Source organism: Bacillus rossius, chromosome 6 (genome assembly GCF_032445375.1).
Source record: "Bacillus rossius redtenbacheri isolate Brsri chromosome 6, Brsri_v3, whole genome shotgun sequence".
Taxonomy (NCBI): Eukaryota; Metazoa; Arthropoda; class Insecta; order Phasmatodea; family Bacillidae; genus Bacillus; species Bacillus rossius.
In genome coordinates this window covers 26753365-26773489 of record NC_086334.1, presented here as the reverse complement: position 1 = coordinate 26773489, position 20125 = coordinate 26753365, and the positions used below count along the sequence as shown (strand labels likewise).

The following is a 20125-nucleotide window of genomic DNA, read 5'->3' as shown; positions in this document are numbered from 1 at the left end:
ATCACGTTTACGCTTAAAATCATAGTTTTCTTCCTGTATTTCATCAGTTTAACATTTCCATACGACTCGGTCCCATTTACGGTTTATTTAATATGAGAATCGATACCTTAAAATGAAATTACCGCCTGCGAAAAATGTTTTGTAAAACGTGTGAGTTAATCTCTGGCTGCACAGATTACTACTACGGCCATGTCACGAGGAGAATAAGAACAAAGGCAAGTCTATGTTATTGTTTACATAGATCGTGACGCTTTCGTATGAAAGATATTTTTTGTAAATGTAAGCCTTGTATGCTCAAAAAGCCTAAAGTAGTGACTGTTTTCGATCGTGCACTCGAATTTTAAAGTGAAGGCGGTAAATATGTAGTTAAGCGGTATTTGCGAAAAAAATGTTAAAAATCCGAAAATACTTTTATTATATGCTCTTTAACTTCCTCTTTTCATTAAACCCGGCGGGGATAAGAAATTTCAAATACTTAATTTTATATGGAGATATTGAATTTTTTAATTTTCATAGTTGGGCGATATTTATTAAAAAAAAAAATTAAAAATTTCGAAAATACTTTTATTCTATGCTCTTTAACTTCCTCTTTTCATTAAACCCGGCGGAGATAAGAAATTCCAAATACTTTAGGAGACTGAATTGTCAATTCTGGAAACATGTCTTATTCATGTAGGCCTATTCTTTTAATGATTTTTAAACTCTGATAATGTTAAAATTACTTTTATGGAACTCAAAATCATTCGTATAATTTAAGGATTATGATTGTAGTATGGTTTCTATTTTTATGTATTGGTTTTGTATTTTTACATTTTTCTCCATGATTTTAGAGAGCAGTTTTTTATGACGAAATGAGACTATTTTTATGACGAAATCAAGATATTTTTATGACGAAATCTGTTAATTTTATTTACCATGAAAGTGGGGTCCTAACGATGTAGTATTAAAAATTGGCATTAATTTTGTATTCTATTTAATGTGCATTAGCATTACAAGTTCAAAAATGTAAAGTTAGATGCATACAAATAGGGATGGTGCTGTAGGAAAAAAAAAAAAAGGCACATTGGATTCTCAATTACACAAACACACACACATCCCATATTGTTTACCTTACAGCCACAACTACCCACCGGAGAGTATTGGTGTTTTGTGTGTGGTAGTGACCTAGAGTCTCCCATCATGCACTATGGTGGTAGCTGTGGGGTGTGGGAGATGTGGTTGACCTCTGGCATTTTCATACATTTTGACTAGTGTTCTACAAAATGTTTGGGATTTCTTCATTTTAGTGTGTGTGTGGGCCTGTGAGTGGACCACTTGCCACCGACCGCCCATTCTCAAATGCACTAGAATAAACCAGCCACCAAACAGTCATTGAAATTGCTTCAATGAGTTAGCATGTTCAGTTCATTCTAGTACAGATATACCAAAAAGAAACCCAGCAAAGCAGGTTGTCCTCAGCTAGCATATAAACTTATAAACTAAAATTCACTATAAGCAAAATATGTAAATCATGACTTATCAAGTGTTCTTTCGTACTTAACCTAAAAATTAGCTCTACCATATAATCCATAATGCATTAATGACTTTCAGAGCTATTTATTGGCTGGGTGCTTCTTAGAAGGCATAAATAGATTTAAATGATACTGACGGTTTGAACCTATATATTTATTTGCCACAAAAAAAGGTAACAACAGGTAAAGCTAGAAGTTTTATCTGCAGGCAACTATAGAATAATTTATACAATTATGAAATTGACAATGTGCATCTCTACGTAGGTACTTACTGACAACTGGACCACATTTGATTGCAACAATAAAATAAATTGGTACCTACATTACCATAACATTTCAATGTACAGAGCGTGTCATGATCAGAAGAACAAACAGTACAACTTTTATCCAATTGGTGATACAACTGACACATCAAGTACACTTAAAGTTCACTGCACACAGGACAATATTTCCTGCATTTTTCATCACTATATTCTCAGAGAGCTCCATAGCAGGCTATGTAATGTTGAAGTTTACCAGTACAATTAGTTTCCTTGGTCACAAGAGTGGTTTATTAGCTTGATCTATCATCTCGTGAAGCAAGGAAGTCAAGAATGCATGGTTAAACCAAACAAAAACATCTACTTAAATATTTTCTGAAACTATTAATATTGTGAACAGTAAGATTTAAAATAAGTAATCTTGTTTTCTAAATTTATATTATACAAGAATTTTTTTATTCATAGCACCAGTTTTTTTTCCTTTTAGATTGATCCTTTTCGGCATAATGTTATAATAATTTATATCTTTCAGCAACAGCATTGTTTGTATTTTAGACATTTGTTAACACTCTTTCAAAAAGTACAATACAGCAAACCCCCTTTCCTTAAGTTAAATAATTTGACTTACATGTTTAAATTACACAAATAAGATTACAACTTTGTGTCACAATGACAAATTTAGTTACATAAATGTAATAATAATATTGATGAAGGTTTTATCTTGATTGGTCTATTTTAGGGTTCTCACTTAATATATTTTAAGATTATATTTCATTCCACATTGACTCTTTGTTTAGCAGTTACTGGAAAAATTACAATTATTATTTAAAAAATTTTTTTAAGCTTTCGCATGTAGTAATTTTTCATACAGAAATATTTTTCAGAAAATACCTAGTTTCAGAATAGTAAAAATAATATTTGTTTCAATAAATTCTTCGTAAAACACACCAAATATATTCTAGTTGCTCTAAAATACAAACAGTGTTAAAGTTTTGCTATGATGGCTACTGCCAAGCTCCCCAAAGTGACATCATTGAAAAAGTCCACTCTAATTGGCCAATCACAGAATTCAGTGAGGAAGAAAGCAGGAGATAAATTTGCAACACTTCAATCACAGAAAAATTACAGCCCAGCCCACAGCACTACTTGCACATTGAGTGATCTAGAACCTGTTCAGTTGGCAAGCAAGACTCCATGCATGCAATATTAAAATAAATATTGTTGTGTGTGCTGCAGGCTTTACACAGCCAAAATTTTATTTTACAAAACATGCAAGGATTTTCTACATCTGTTCTGAGATTTCAATGTAATTCTGAATTTGATTTGGAAAGATATGATATATACATTAAGTAAATCATTATTCCCCCCCCCCCTCCAAACAGAAAAATAAACTGCAAATTATACAGGTTGAATATATAATTATACTGTTAAGTCTTATATAATGTACCAACTGTATTTTCTGTGTTTATTACTGTATTTTCACTCAAGCTTTCTACAAGATTTTAGTGGGGGGAAAATTAGGAATTGTTTTATTAGAAAATTTAGGAATATTCATCAATAGCTAATAATACAAAAACATGACATCATTTTATATCATGGCACATAAATGACAACATTCATAACAGACAACGCTATGAACTACAGAGAACAAATTGTTTATACCTAACATGTTTCAAAGAGGCACAAATCACAGATGATTAAGTCAGTGCAACTGCCAGTTTTTATGTCTTGCCTAAACTTTTTTGTGACATTTTTGAGGGTAAAAGCTTGTGGAGAGGGAAGGGGAGGAGTTTCCTCTTCTACAATTTGCTTTTAAAAATTATCCACTTGTAACTTTCCAGTCGTGTCCTTAAAAATAAAAGAGGTGATACTGTATGAAAGCATGTCAAAGTTATACGTATTCCTAATAGTATTGTGGACATGAAATTGTACCACGTTCAAAAGTAGGGTTTACAGGGACATAGAAATTTTGGAAATGGCTAGAAAAATCCAGTTCAAGATCTTGCATGTTTGGTCCCTGTTCTTATCAATAATACAATTAATTTGTAATTCACAAACCTTTGAAAGAACAAGCAGTGGTTCTAATATTGCTTTTTCAATTTATGTTTAGTAAACAATACCTAGCAAGTAATTAACATATTAATAAGTACTTGTGTATTGGAGCATTACTAAATATCATGCACAAATTTTTTATGGTGTTAAGTGGTATTGACATGAATCCTTGGTATCTATTACCAAAAGCTTAATGTTTTCCTACCTGCAAAGTTGATTCCAGCCCATTCCTTAAATGAAAAATGCTGCCTGGGTATGAACAAACTAAGAAAACATTATGTCGGCCATCTTTATTATGCTATTTTTTGATGCTTATTTATGGTTTTATACTAAAACATTGCTGTGACAACTGTACCTTAATCCAATGGATTGTCAGATGTAGGTAGGGATTGTCTGCTTTAGTCATTTTCTTTTTCTTTGGGGATACTTTGTTAACATTAAATTATAAATGAGTGTCCTACATTCACAGTCGTACTTCCTAACTAGTTTAGAATAAAAGTCAACCCCCCCCCCCCCCTCCCTCTTCCTTACAGATGTCCCAAATCACTTTGCACATAATGATGGCACCCCATGAGAGCTCACAAAATACTAATTCCCATTAAAAGGGCCTCAGTTATTATTTATAATCTCTGGGTATTGAAGAACGTACACTCATCAATAATTCACTTTCCATGACACACAACAAAAAATTGTTTTGGCACATTTATCAGTCAAAAAAATCTTTTGAATTAGTGCCTACCATGTCATTAGGTCATTTCACTAATCAATAATTTTTGGGCAGAAAATCATAACATAAAACAATATCACAATTTTCGAAGAATACTGCTATCAATAACACAACCAAATAACTACAGAAAGTTTTCAAACATTTATATACAATTTGATTTGAAGCAGACCTGCCCAAGTAACACTTATATACATCTATTTAATGGGTCGATCATACCATCATCATACACATACATTATGATGACATTATGGAATGTGGATGCCCAATACTCTTGGCACTGAGCTAAAATCGTAATATGTATTAACATAAATAGCAATTTATCAAAGTTTCATGTAATAAATTAAAAAGGTACAGTATATCAAACATCATACACTTATAAAGCAGGTACACAATGAAAACTATAATTTCCGATAAGGAAGATGACTCATCATGTAGATGTGACTCCTTTCCTCGCCACTAACAGATTTAACACAGGATGTTTTTTTATGTAGTCTACAGCCTTTTTATGAGTCACCATCGTGAAATCGTAACCATTGCACTGAAACAAAAAAAAGGATGGCAATAAGATTTTTTTCTGATATACATTCAGCTACAGCTATACTTCACTTATCACTGTATTGTATGTCGTTTGATATCTGAGAAACAGAACAAGGTGGTGTGTGGTTAAGCACGGGACTAGGTTTGTGAGAGGTGAGCATTGTTTTACATTAAGTAATCAATTATTATTCATGCCATTTTACATCAACCAAGCATATCGGAATACAATAACATAGTGTAGGTTCTTGCTTTTCAATAATCAAGTTGTTATAATACAAAAACGTGAATTTTCTCAAAGTTCTCTCCACTTGATTCAGCGCCATGCCATTCATTTTAAAATTCTTACTGTCTCCATCTTTTCTTGGTGTCATCATTGCCACCTCACTCTTCTTAGTGTTGGACTTCACACTCATTGCTTACATCCACTCACCACATCAGCTCTATCACTCCCCACAGCCAGCTATACTTGCACATCTTCCTTACTTCCTACCAATACCAAGGGCTGTGTAGTCACTTCGCTCGCCTTCATCAAAGAAATCCAGGTTCGGTTCCCATCTGGTGAACGTTGCAGTCAATTGGTGAGTTTTCTCATAGTACTCCTGCTTCCTCCACCAATTATTTCCACCACTGCATCATCCTCATCACTTCACCCCTCATTGACTCTAATGACCTCGAACTTGAACTTGACTGGATGTTAAGCCTCCATTCATTAAGTCAACATTTACACCTGCCATCCACTCAGCATCTGGTTTTTACAAAGTTATACTTGTATAAAGTTAAAAAAAATATGTATACTGAACAAATGTGTAAAATGTATATTCCAATGTGTGTCAAAATCAGATCATATGAATTTGTGGTTAAATGAAATGAGTAAAAACAATGAAAAGATCTTAACAGTTAAGGTAGGGCAACAAAATAATTAAAATAGAATGAGTAACTGATATATTGCAAGCAAGTTGGTAGCTAAATAAATAAAAAATGGAATGTTAAAATTTTACAAAACAGCAGCAATAGGAAAAAAAAAAAAGGTAGCATAAAGAGTAAAAGAACACAGTTTCAATATATCAGGAATGGACATTACTATGTATGTGGCATAAATGTACAATTTACATTACTGAACTGCTAATGAAGCATGCATATTATTTTATCAGAATGAATTTAAAACTTTACCTGTAGTATTTTATCATGCATCCGTAGACCAGATTTTGCTGCAGGACTACCCTCATGAACCTCTGTAACGTATATGCCCTGAAATAAACCATTAAACATTGCATAAAATCATTCACAACTGCAGCTTTTCAACCCAAAGTCATCAAACGTTGTTTTATAAACAATCACAGATTATAGGAACAATAAACCAGATAAATCTAGTGTTAGAGCTGTTTATGCAACCATATACAAGCAATCTGATACATTTAATCACAAAGTTTTGTAAAGTACATCTGAAACTGAACCAAACTAAATTTTATAGTACATAAATATATTTATCAATTGCAGAGATGCTTAAGATAATTTTTTGAACAAAATATGAAACTCTTCACAGTTAAACACTTAAAGCAGAAACCTTAGTTTGCACAGTAGATTCATGATTATTGCAAACACAACCTAAAGCCTTGTTTCAAAGCAGTAGTAAAGAAGTAAAGACATATCTAATTTTGTTATTTTTACATAACATGATTAACGTTAAAATTACATTATAGTGTGTTGTTATGGTTGATCATCAAAATGAACACTGGAAAAGGCATGTAAGAAAAGTGTAGATACACATATATATTTTAAAAAATCCTTTCGCACAGTTCTGTAAATGCTTGCTAACCTACATGTATATCACAAACTTCTGCAAATACATTCTTGTGACAAACCTGTCTCTGACCTATTGTAATTTGTGGACTATTATAAATTAAGGAATTCTTAAGGACTATCAAACCATTTGTAATATAAAAAAATACCCCCAGCAAATTGTTAAAGAGCAAAATAATCATTTTTTAGTTCAATTCTTACAGATAAGACCCTAATTGTCCATAATTATCTCTGGAACACATATATAAACCAAGCACAGTGTTTATCTGAAATTTATAGCCTTAATATTTAATTTTATTTGAAATACTTTTAGTATAAAAGTTCATAGTAAGGCAATAAAAAAACACCTTTTTAGTTTAAAGGTGAGTTACATAGCAAGCATTCCAGAGTCTTTCTTTTTCAGCGGCAATGTGCCAGAAGGGAAACCTCCTAATTGCCCACATGTTAATGACTTCTATGTGGCAGGCACCACGAAGTAGGCACTCCTGCCTCTTTTACTTCATGACATTGCTGACCAATGAAGTTTTGAGACAGCTATAATATCAACCATGTAATAGCATAGTGAGAAATATTAGCTCTCTGGAGGACACAATATATGAATTTAACTGGGGTTTAATGTCTAATCCACAATGAAATCACTTGGGACTGATAAAGGATGAAATTCCAAGATGCAGCAGTGATAAATAAGTAGGGAAAACTGAGCACCCTAAGAAAACCCACCAACTGGCAGCAAAGTCAAACAAGATTCTCAGTTACAAAAAAATCCAGGCTTGAAGAAGCCGGGAAGCCACCTCAAATTGTCTTGGTATGAGGCTTGTGATCTAGCCCCAAAACCACAGTGGCTACCTCTCAGAACGGGTAAGTAAAACAATGACTAAGACTTATACTTAACTAAAACACAGTTTACATTTTGACAGTTATAAATATTTTGGATACTAATGATTCATGAGTTCATTCAATCACTGGAAATAAGTTTTAGTAGACAACTAAACTAACTGTATTTGCAAAAGCCCTTACCTTAGCCATAATCAAAACTTGTTTATAATACAAGTACATGGTGACATATTTTTTATTTATATTGTTATGTGAACAATAGAAGCGAGGCAATGAAGCAGGCCAGTCAGCGAAGCAGGAAGTCCAGGGGAGGCCCCACCTCCCGGACAGGTAAAACCCATCCCTCTGCGGTAATCCGTATGAGCTGTGCCTCTCTCCCTCTTTCGAGTCTTTGGCACATTCCCGGAGCCCCGTCTGCATGAAGTGACGGAACTAGGACGCTGTTGTTCACAGAGCTTCAAGTGTTAAGTCAAGGGCTCTAAGACCATTCCAGGTCGGAACTTGGCAGGCATTTGAGATGGAGGCCGGCCTGCAGCGAGTTGTGTGGGTATGGCATCTGTGTGTGTGCGAGTGTGTGGCAATACCGGTGAATCCTCGGAGCGATGAGAGAGTAAATTGAAGAGGGTTAGTGACTCCTTGGTGAGCGATAGTGGACACTGAGCGGCTGACTATATTTTGTAAAGATTGGTGCCTCAGGGACAGAAGCATCCACGTGTTGTATTTGTGGCATATGAGACAGCATGTTGAGACAGAGCAATAGAGTGCCAATGTCAAGCAGAAATCCAGTAGGGAGAGTAAATTGTGTACTTAAAAGTGTTTTTGAAAGTGTGGTTAATTTGTGGACAGAATATTAAATTATTAGTACTTAATAAATAGTGTAAATATTAGGTAATAAATAAAACTATATTTAATTAAATTGGGCTATTCCTTCTGGACCAGTTTTCCCACTACTAGTAACAAAATGTACCAAGATACTAATAGCAATGCATAACATATATACGGGTTGCTATTACAAACCAGGCTGCAAAAATAATTTTAACCTATAAATAGTTTTTAATGGAGCACTAAAAGTGACATTTTTGTGTTGAACTATTTTATGTTTGCAAAATGTAGTCTGAAATGAACTACATATATTTAACAATTGGAACAAATAGAAAAATAAAAAAGTATTAGTTCATTGAGGGTCAATTTAATTGAATCCCCTTTAAAAAAAATTAATTATTAACCAATTGATATGACAACAGGGCTATAATTATGAAAAATAAACATTTTGCACAGTAAAATGCCTAGGGCTTAAAACCTACATCAACAAAGACACTCTGAAGTAACAACATACATTATCTGTATATCCTTGTGGACTTTTCCTATAGTCTTGATCGATTCCTCCACCTATTTTAAATCCACACTTGAGTACTTCTCTGCCTTCTGGATCCACACCAGCCTCTTTATGGAGTGTAATTGGAATCTGAATACACAAGAATAAAAACAATGTTATGTATATACTTTCAATTACCAGATTTCTCAACAGAATAAATAACATTACTTATTTTATGTTGTTTTATTTGAACTGGATGTCTCATTGACATTAAAGGTCTGTGAAAATCTAAATTTTGAATATTAAATAAAATAATTTGATACCTATTCAATATTTCATATTGAAATTTTTTTGAATAATCATTACTGATAGATATACATCAAGTATAGGTACCAAACACATTTAAATGAAAAAAATGTAACATGAAGATTTGTTTTGAAATTTGTAACAAATAATATGCAATTATGATTTGCATATTTTTCTTGCTTTTTCATTTTACTGTATTTTGCATAATTTTTTCTAGGACTCCTGGGAAGTATGAAAAACAGTTTAACCATTTATTTGACTATGACTTGAAAAATATTTTGATATTCATGAATAATTTGTTTTTAAATTTAAATGGAATTTAAAAAAAAAGTATTGAAGAACTCTAGTTGACACTGAGTTTTTTTGAGACAGAATTTTTTAAGCCAATCTGGAACTTAAATTTCAACTATCGTTTTGTTAATTTATCTTAATAAATTTTGATATTCTTTCCTGATAAGTTATCCTCAAATCAGTTTATTAAATTATTTCGATCAATCTCATGTGGAAACACGTCTTTTTATCCGGCAATAAAATATTATAAATTTTTTCTAATACGAAATCATTAATTTTAATACGTATTGACAAGCACTTTAAAATAAAAGCTCATAAATATTTCATTTTTCTTTTCCCATTAATGAAATTTTTAACAGAGCCCTTGACAAACAGGGCAAATAAAAAGGAAATGTGCTGGTGCAGGGTCCAAATAGTCACGAGGCCCTGGGCAGCTGCCCCTGCATAGGTGGAAGGTGGTAATGTGGAGAAGGGTGGAGGGGTGGACTGGAAACCTTCCTACGAACAGAAAACTAGTGAGAGTGCAGGATGAGCGGCACGAGGAGAACCACATCAGGGGTGCCAAGGTGGCAGTGTGCTGGGTCTGCTGCTCTTCACAATCATGGTAAACGACACAGGATAAGATGTACGTGGGAATGCCACGTTTTGTAAATGACTGTGTGGAGTATGGTTACAGAGGTAAGGGATCTACAGGAGGATTTGGAGAGTTTTAAAGTGTGGGTTGAAAAGAATGTAGTCAGATTCACAAAGGAAAGAAAAAAGTGAATAAGAGGGTCTAATGTTAGTGGGGAGAAGAGATAGGGGAAGCCACCAGCTACAAGTAACTGGAGATAGTGTTCCAATGACACCTGGGGGGGAGGGGGAGCAGCGGGAGAAAGCTGCAGAGGAAGGTAGGCAGGCTACTGAGGGAAAAGGCTTACACCACCATGGTGTTGTGGAGTACGCTGATGCAGCGTGGGATCCGTACAAAGCTGTGTCAGAGAGGGAACTGAAGGAGTGCAGAGGCAAGCAGCTAAGTGTATGAAGGGCAAGGGGAGGTGAATAGAACAGAATAATAAGGGGGAGTTTATATTCACTAGCCTCAGAGCTAATTATGGAAGTGAATTGTGAGAAACTAAAAGACAGAAGGATGTATCTGGCAGGGGAAAAAATCTGCAGGATTCACAGGGGGGCAGGGCTGCATAATTAATTAAATTTATCATCCCTGTTTTACAGATACAATTTTGTAAGTGCAAGCAAGGCCCCAAAGTGAGGGGCTTCCTAATTCCAAGGGGGAGGGGGACTGAGCCACCTTGCCTCTCCAGGATATACGCCTGTGGTATCTAGTATCTGGTAATAAGTGAGGTGGGAGGACAAGATAAGTTGGGACACATGGTAGAAGCAGGAGGGAGTGATACCAACAATTTTTTCAGAGAGGAAGAGATCTTAAAGGGACAAAAAATTGCTGGTAATGAGAACAATTTGTAAATGAAATAATTTGGTTGAGGGTTGTGTGCTAGCAGGTAATGTGGTACAGTTCAGGATGGTAAGAGGAAAGTAGGGTGGTCTATTAGCACTAGGGCTTGTGCCTAACAATAGCAGGATTCAATTCAAACTCATGTTTGATTAGAACATAGTCATGTTTACTCTTGCGGATGAATGAATTTGTTGTATCAATGTTTCTGAGCTTCATTTTTATTTATTAAGTTTCATCCCATTATTTTTAGTATGATTACTGAAGAAGAATATATGTTGTAAAATCTTTATTGCTAATTTACTGATAATTTATTATCCCAATCTCAGCGAAACGTTACAACCAGTGTTGGTAAAACAATTTCTACTAACCATTCGGACTTCTGCAGATTTAAGGTCCACCAAATTATTATTTAGACTTTTATTTAGCTGTCCTAAATTTTTTTTTTCAACCTGTGTGTTTGTTGATAGAAACTGTGCACAGGCCTTAGATCTCAAAAACATAATATTAATTACCTTTCCCATCCAAGACAGTGGTATTAAAAAACAAATTCATAATTTTAGATTGCCACCTACATATACTGTAAATACCAATTTAATTATGCTTTTAGAATGCTTACCACAAGTCAAAATTCTACACCATTACTAAACCAATAACATTACTTAAAATTCATGTGTAAAAGAAATAGCTAGGTATTAGGTGCATTTGCTCTTATCTCATGATTTCTTCAAACCTGTCAGTTGTTACATCATACTTCACACTGTCACCTAATTAAAGGAATGACAATTAGCAACACATCATGTAAATAATTGGTAGCAAAAACCAATTACTTTGACATTAATTTTGAGTTTAAAAACTAAATCTGCATAGAAAAAATCAAAGGTTTAATGAAACGTGAGTTAACAATTTAAAAATATCCTTTTGTATGAAGTTTGCTTGCAGTGGTACCCCACCCACTGTATGAATCACAATGTTACAAGTGGATAAATCTAAATGCACACATAAAAAGTGATTCACAACAGCGCGATATTAAAAGGTGATTTAATTACAGCGTGATATTAAATGGTGATTTAATTCATAAATTTATTATGAACAATACGGATTTTTTTTCATAATTAGCAACGAAAGCTTACACATAGACATTCCATAGCTGTTCCTGCTTGATGTTGAAATGCCATTTTCGCACACATCTTCGCAAAATCTGTTATTTACCAACAGACGCAAGAAAATTATCAGATATTTCTTATTCTATAACTCCTCACAAAAAGCACCCTTCCTTAACCTAGTAACCTTGTTTGCATTCAAATAAAACACAACACAAGTCACACTATCGCTATCTCTTTTTAACAATTTCCACACCCTTTTTTTAGAGATAAATACAGGGAGAGGGTAATCACAAATTGAATAGCCGTCGGTGTTACACGAACGTTAAATCATTTTACAAAGTATAAATATTTCAATTACTTCTGCTAAAATTATTGCCTACTTATGTATATATTTATTTATATATAATTTATGAGTGCCACTTTTTTGTATTTACTTTTATTTAAGAATAATTTTCACGTACAATGTGCCTTCCTGTAAAGTTCCAAGAAGAGAGCATTTATATGGGTTATACAGCTGTACTTTTATAGTTAAAAACAACCGAAATTACAAAGCAGACACTGAAGTCACGGTTACATAAAATACAATGGCGTTAAGATGTTAGTAGTTGTACGTCTGATATAGATAGTGAAGTCGCTTTACTACTAGGATACACCCACTCTGAACAGCAAGACAAGCCATAACTTCTTAAGACTAATGTAGGGTCCAGATACATGGAACTTTTAACTGCTTCAGGTAGGTAATGATGTTCAATATTTGCGTGCTGTTATACACAGTTAAAACATGTTTCGTTCCAGCCATTTCGTATTCAACCTAAACAGAGTGTCATAGTAGTTCACAAAGACATTTCGACTACATAAGCCCTTGTTTAGCCATCAAATATGGAGAGTATGAACAGTCCTTTGCGAAAAAATGAATCTGAAGAATGTTCCTGGCACAAATCCGTGTAATATTTTAAAGACTGCAACAAAAAAGATCAACATGTTGACCACATTCGTCGGTTCTCCCTCTGCTCGCACAAGCTGTTATGCCATCTCGCTGCCTCACATATGTGTGCAACAAGAACGCCCCACAGCACAGTGTAGGGCGAGTGAACCCAGTGCCCCGAACACCAGCCACCAGACGTATCGATTGTCCCCCGAGTGACAAATTACCAGTGTTATTGCACCTATTATATATTGTTATTTTGCTCATTAAGGAATTGTTACAATTTGATTTTTGCATGGAAGGGCACTAATAAGTAAAGTAACCAAATTATAGCTTAATGCGATTAGGCTGATAACATGGCTCGAATTACATTTTGCCGTCACCCGACCTCTGTGAAAGGTCCGGGGGGTACCTGACGGGCGCTACGGGCGTCGCGATGCTGCTGTTGTCCGGAGGGTCGCCAGGCTAGCGGGCTGCTAGGCCGTTGATGTTGGGTCATGGGTACTCTGCCACCGCGTGCCCCGCCAGGTACACGGCTTGAATCTAACCTGAATGGTTCTCCCTTGACTGTGAAGGCCGCTCGGCCGTGTGGAGGATGAGAGACTACGGAAAATTATTGTACACGAGTTGGTGAGAAATACCTTTAATTTAGTCCCGCTACAAAAACTCTCACCAACACTTGGCGACGTCTAGCGGTTACACAATTAACACAAAAAAAAACACAACACTACGCGACACTAATGTTTACCGCGGCAGTCTCGCGGGACGTGGGTCAATGCTCGCTGGAGACGGCCAACGCCGAAAGTTAACGGGTGCAGGGGGGGCTCTATGAGCGGGCTCCTAAGTTCGGAGAAACACTTACGTGTGTGCAGCCGGCAGGCATATGCACGGCGTCCTTAATTAAAAACACGTTCGCTGGAGTCGGCCAGTACCATATGTTCTGTGATACAATACATAGCGCGGTGTCACACTGAAGACGGTCGGGATAGGCCCGGTTCCGCAAAATACGCGCCGAGTCGACGTGGGCAGCGGTGAATTAACAAAAGTTTTTAAATTTGAAGATGTAGTACAGAATAAAAATAATCAATGAAAGAAACTTGAATGCTGCCCACGGACACACGTCTGTTCCCGGCGCGGAGTGGTTGGAGACTGCCGAACATGGCCGCCTCGCAAGGAAGAGAAAACTTTCTCTTCTTTGTGAGTCGGCGTCAAAAAACTTCTATTAAATGAATTTACTCTATTACCAGTTAAAACATGTTCCAGGTGCCCAATTAAAATGTAGCACCTGGTAATTGGGTGCTTAAGGCTTAACAATGATTTTAATGTATTTAATTATTCAAATTGTGACATCAAGTTGGCGACTGTAAATTTACTAACATATTGTCCCACTGCGAATTTTTTTAGAGGGATTTCTCCTAGTCTGACTTGATCATAGTCACAAGCATTTTAATTAAGGCCAGTGGCCGCGGTGACTGTTAATGAGGTTTTTTGTCTGCTCCGTGCGTGGTGTACTCGCCCGGAGTGGCTACGACGCACTTATTACATGTCGGGTAATTAGTAATTTCGTACTAATGGCTTTTCCCTTAATTGAATTATGGGTTCGAGCCTCCGGGGTTCCGTACCTTTAAATTTCATTACGTCTATTGGGGTCACGCCCGAGGTGCTCGCCTGACTCAATCCGGCTGGGCAAGGGGCGCGCTCCGAAAACGGGATACGGTACTGGCGGTGCAGAGCATGGGCTTAACGGCCATGGTCGGTACGACGTCAATTTTGCACACGGGAAGCTGGGTTGAGGTAGCACATGGAAGCCTCTGTCTCGGACAGTTCGTCACCACTTACCACGAAGTCCAGATGCATATCACCCGCGGAGCCTATCACCCTTTGTGTACCGATTTCTTTACTGCAATACCATTAGTTACTCATACTTGTGCATCTGGCCCCACGGATGGCCTGCATAGGCAGCCTGAAGTCACTAGCTATGTAGCTCAAATATATGTGCCCATGTATGGTATGTTTTCTTCATATTACGTTATTTAATATTTTAATCCGGGTGTGGGTCGCATCCCAGACCGCAACTAGTATATATACTAGACATCACAATTTTCCATATGCGCCTATGCAGGATTGCCAATTAGGCAAAATGTGCATCCATGCATTATTTTAGTTGAGGCCCGAGGACATTCGGGGCCTACCCTTTGTTCAGCCGACATGGCCCATTCCTAGTTATTGCCGAGCGCCACCATTTCCATACTGCTTTATACATAATTTTGTTAACCATGCATTCGGTGGATTTTAAGGTCATGTTATGTATTATTTTTGACGTCGTACCGACCATGGCCGTTAAGCCCGTGCTCCGCACTGCCAGTACCGTATCCCGTTTTCGGAGCGCGCCCCTCGCCCGACCGGATTGAGTCAAGCGAGCGCCCGGGCGTGACCTCAATTAACTGAATTAAAACAACAGGACACGAAACCCCAGGGGCTCGACTACGAAAAACAATGCCCAAACGAGGCATTAGGACGAAATTAAGTAATCACGTGCAGTGAGCAAGTGCGTCGTAGAGACTCCGTGCGTGCGCGGCACGCACGGAACAGAAAACAACCCTCGTTACTAGCCACAGCGGCTACGGGCCTTGATTAATTGGCCTATGATAGTGGTCTAGTCAAACTAAGGGAATTCAAACCCAAACAGTGCACATTGAGACAATTTGTAGTTAAATTTACAGTCGCCAACTTGGTGCCGCTTTTAAAATTAATTATTCAAGTAAAACAACTGTTAAGCCTTAGGCAAATATTTACCAGGTGCAAAGTTTTAATCAAGCACCTGGAGCATGTTTTTTACTAATCATATAACCAATTAAATTAATATAAGTTTTTGGTGCCGACTCACAAAGAAGAGAAAGTTTCTCTTCCTTGCGAGGCGGCCATGTTCGGCAGTCTCCAACCACTCCGCGCCGGGAACAGACGTGTGTCCGTGGGCAGCATTCAAGTTTGTTTCATTGATTATTTTAATTCTGTACTACCAGGCCCGCAACTAGAGTCTCTGGCAACCGGGGCATGAATGGATTCACGCGCCTCCCCCCCCCCCTCTTTTTTGCACATACCACACCAATAAAGCGGATGTCCAGGGGCCCTCCCACGGAAAAATTGTGCTATTTAAGCATTTTCCATACCTATATGTAACAGTTTCTGTGCTACTGTAACTTCCATGCAAAAACTTTTTACCAGTTACCAGTTGTAGTAGGAATAGAATTACAATGCAAGCGATTCCGGCGCCCCCCACAGCTTTGCGCCCGGGGCGTATGTCCCGCTTGCCCCCCCTTAGTTGCGGCCCTGTGTACTACATCTTCAAATTTAAAACCTTATATTAATTCACCGCTGCCCACGTCGACTCGGCACGTATTTTGCGGAACCGGGCCTATCCCGACTGTCTTCAGTGTGATACCGCGCTACGTATCGTATCACGGAACGTACGGTACTGGCCGACTCCAGCGAAAGTATTTTTAATTAAGGACGCCGTGCATATGCCTGCCGGCTGCACTCACGTAAGTGTTTCTCCGAACTTAGGAGCCCGCTCATAGAGCACCCCCTGCACCCGTTAACTTTCGGCGTTGGCCGTCTCCAGCGAGCATCGACCCACGTCCCGCGAGACTGCCGCGGTAACCATTAGTGTCGCGTAGTGTTGTGGTTTTTTTTTGTGTTAATTGTGTAATCGCTAGATGTCGCCAAGTGTTGGTGAGAGTTTTTGTAGCGGGACTAAACTAAAGGTAATTCTCACCAACTCGTGTACAATAATTTTCCATAGTCTCCCGTCCTCTACACGGCCGAGCGGCCTTCACAGTCAAGGGAGAACCATTAAGGTTAGATTCAAGCCGTGTACCTGGCGGGGCACGCAGGGGCAGAGTACCCACGACCCAACATCAACGGCCTGGCAGTCCGCTAGCCTGGCGCCCCTCCGGACAACCACAGCATCGCGACGCCCGTAGCGCCCGTAAGGTACCCCCCGGACCTTTCACAGAGGTCGGGTGACGGCAATTTATTTATTTGTTGTAGTGCAACCATTAGGAGAAGGCCACTATGTGTCATGTGTAGGGTATGATGTAATTGTATTCAGTCACTCGTAGCTCACAGTGCATTGTGTGTATCAGGAATCATTTGTAATTAAATGCAGGATGCCTAGAGAACCTGTCCTAAATCTTTGAACCTAAGGCCAGAGAACCCTTAATTCAATAACCATGCAATTTCTTCGTACCCACGATTACATGAGCACCTATATATACCATGTCAAGCTTCAGCTCCTACGGCGGTAATTATAGCCATGCCATCAGTACTGCCACGTACAAAGGTGCCGTGTTAATAAAATAATCACACCAAATCTTCTATCCACCGGCCAGATGATTATGTCACACCCTGAATAATATTCTATGTTCTTCCTGCGAACGAACACGCAGGCTCGCATAAATTGCTAGTTGGAGCCTACGGCAAAACTTATCAACCTCATCAGCAGCAGAAAGGGTCAGAACACAATGTATATATATTTCTTTGTTTCAAAATTGATGCTGACTGTAATTCTCTAACAGAAATACAGTTGCTCAAAAAAATAGGACGCATAACACAATCATTTGATGACAGCAGACAATCGGTTTTGAGGCTGAACACACATTATACCAAATTATGTGTACCTAACTGTACACTTTCGCATTTGTAAACATGTTTATTTCAACCTGTTCAAAGTAGTTCCATGTAATGTGTGTCCACACCCATGTATGAATGGAGTTAAGAAGTTAGGGAGTGGGTGTGTATAATATTGGCCATGTTTACATTTTAAGCCAAAACTAAAATGACCACACTATCTCTTACAAGCAAAACATTAAAAGCTTCGATGTTGTTATAGGCATAATGGTCTATTTTTTTTGTCCGATACTGAAAGGAAATGATGCATATTTGCAAACAGTGTAGCTTGCTAGTTGGACAAAATGAAACTTAAATTATGTCCTACATTATAATAAGTTGTGTTTTGGATACCTATACAAAAAAACAAAACAAGAAATCATTAAATTTCTGTTGACAAGTTGGGTTAGTAAACTTATCACAGGCGTCACTACGCCATTTCAGTAATTCATTCGTGTTTACATTGTATATGATTTTTAAGAACATCATGTACCTAATAATCAATTTGTCGTACGAGGTGATAAAATTCAAAATATCAAAATCAAATTATATTTAATATGTTATTAAATGTTATTCAATGTGAAAAATAACAGTACCAGGAATTTTCTGATTAAAAAAACAGCTATGATTAATTTACAAAAACTAACAACTTGACGCCAGCCGATAGTGTGTCTCTTAGTCGCACAGGCCGCGATGCCTCACCGACGCCTCTCAAAGCTGTGTGCCACGAACACGCCCACGCTTGCAACATGGTGCAAAGAGAGTGAGTGCACCGAACGACCCGCAGCTAGCACCACTACCGGCCACATCGGCGGAAGCACTCCGCCGGGTGTGGCAATGTGCTTCTGCCGGACTATAGCATTCAAGGGCACATGTTTTCCCCCACAGACATAAACTATGTAATATATAATTCTTCAAACGTGTTTACTTATTAATGTAATTGTTCAACGTGCGACTATGTCCTAAACTTGGCCGTGTCTGTTCCCCGCGCGCTGCGCTATTGGCGCGCAATTAGCAGGCCCGCTGTAGCGCTGCGCTACACGGGGTTGGCAGTATCCATCGGGAGCTTGGAGAGGTTGGTCGTCTTCGCGCAACGTTGAGAGGTTAACTTCACGCCAATTCCGCAGCCTCATATAGAACATGAGTTATGACCCCCATCGGCTGTGCGTCACCACACAGGTCTTAAAACCGTCGCGCGCCTAGCGCCATCACCCAGCAGCAACGTCCGCCACGTATTGTTCTCCATAAAACTCCCCCTCGCACCATTATAAGCGGGGTCATCACTGAACAGCCGTGCACGCGCAGAGCTCACCAACCTCGAACAGCCGCGGCCAGGGGATGGATAGCACCATGTAAAGGTTGATATGTAATAAAAAACACACTTCATGTAGCGGAGTGTATAATTTGTAGTGTAAGGCGTCTTGGGTGGCTTAAACAGCCCAAGGATCACCTCTACGGACACGTCCCTGCCTCCCGCCACTTGGCCGAATTCAAACCCCGAGACAAATTCCGCAAAAACGGGGGGCAGTCTCGCCCTATCCTTCATTCTCGGATCAGGTAGCCGCCCTTGGCTTCCCCGCGTAGACTTTCGTGTTACTCCAGGAAACCAAGACAACCTGTGAACAATTTGTCCAAAGCTGAATTTTTGTACTGTGGTAGAGACTATGCTTAATAACATACCGAAAGTTTACCGCTGTAGACCTTGTGCGTTATCACCGAAAATTTGCATTTAAGTCCTAGGTGACAGCAACTTACGTCAGTCCATTAAAATGCTACCCATTTATACAGTTTTTAATTTAGACTGTCCATAAACTTACCAAAATAATCTAGAAACTGTAATACACCCATTAATGTTAGAAAAAATTTAAATTTTTAATATATATGATATAAAGCGATTAATTCACGACATATTTTTTTTTTATCTTTGCCACCCAGATAAAAATACGATTTACACCGATTTGAAGAGCCCAATGCGAAAAAATGTCTAAATAAATGTTTTTAATTATACTTTTAGCTTTAAGATAGTATATTTATAAAGAGTCTAGCATAATTAGTTGCCTCATTAAAGCTGCCCGAGCGTTGCAGTGTACTGCGGCCGTACTGATCTTTCACGGCCGGCGGGCTTTGAAACACGCTGCGTACTGCGACACTCAATAAACTTGGTCTTATTTATGGATTACTTAAAATATATTTAATGCATATGATAGGGTGTATTCAGGTTACATCTATTGAGATATACATATAATTTTTTTTATATATGAATGATTTTTGATACAATAAAATTAACAACAAACAATTTCTGCTTGGAACTTGTAAATCAAAATTCTAGAGGACCTCTGG

General features: G+C 37.8%; 1 protein-coding gene across 1 annotated transcript; it reads right to left on the bottom strand.

Moving 5' to 3' along the window:
* Window positions 1-1650: 1650 nt before the first annotated feature.
* On the bottom strand, window positions 1651-12451 carry LOC134532912 (tax1-binding protein 3 homolog). Its single transcript, XM_063369960.1, has 4 exons — window positions 12220-12451; window positions 9058-9186; window positions 6258-6335; window positions 1651-5088 (listed from the first exon to the last, which is right to left on the bottom strand). Exons 1-4 carry the CDS (start codon window positions 12274-12276, stop codon window positions 4978-4980), a joined length of 375 nt encoding a protein of 124 aa, XP_063226030.1. The 5' UTR covers window positions 12277-12451; the 3' UTR covers window positions 1651-4977.
* Window positions 12452-20125: the final 7674 nt, after the last annotated feature.

Coding starts and splice junctions, on each gene's coding strand:
- LOC134532912 (XM_063369960.1), bottom strand. CDS start 12,276: ATGTGTGCGAAAATGGCATTTCAACATCAAGCAGGAACAGCTATGGAA. Junction 9,187..12,219: donor CAGCTATGGAATGTCTATGT/GTAAGCTTTCGT, acceptor TTGTGTATTCAG/ATTCCAATTACACTCCATAA. Junction 5,089..6,257: donor TGCATGATAAAATACTACAG/GTAAAGTTTTAA, acceptor TTTTTGTTTCAG/TGCAATGGTTACGATTTCAC.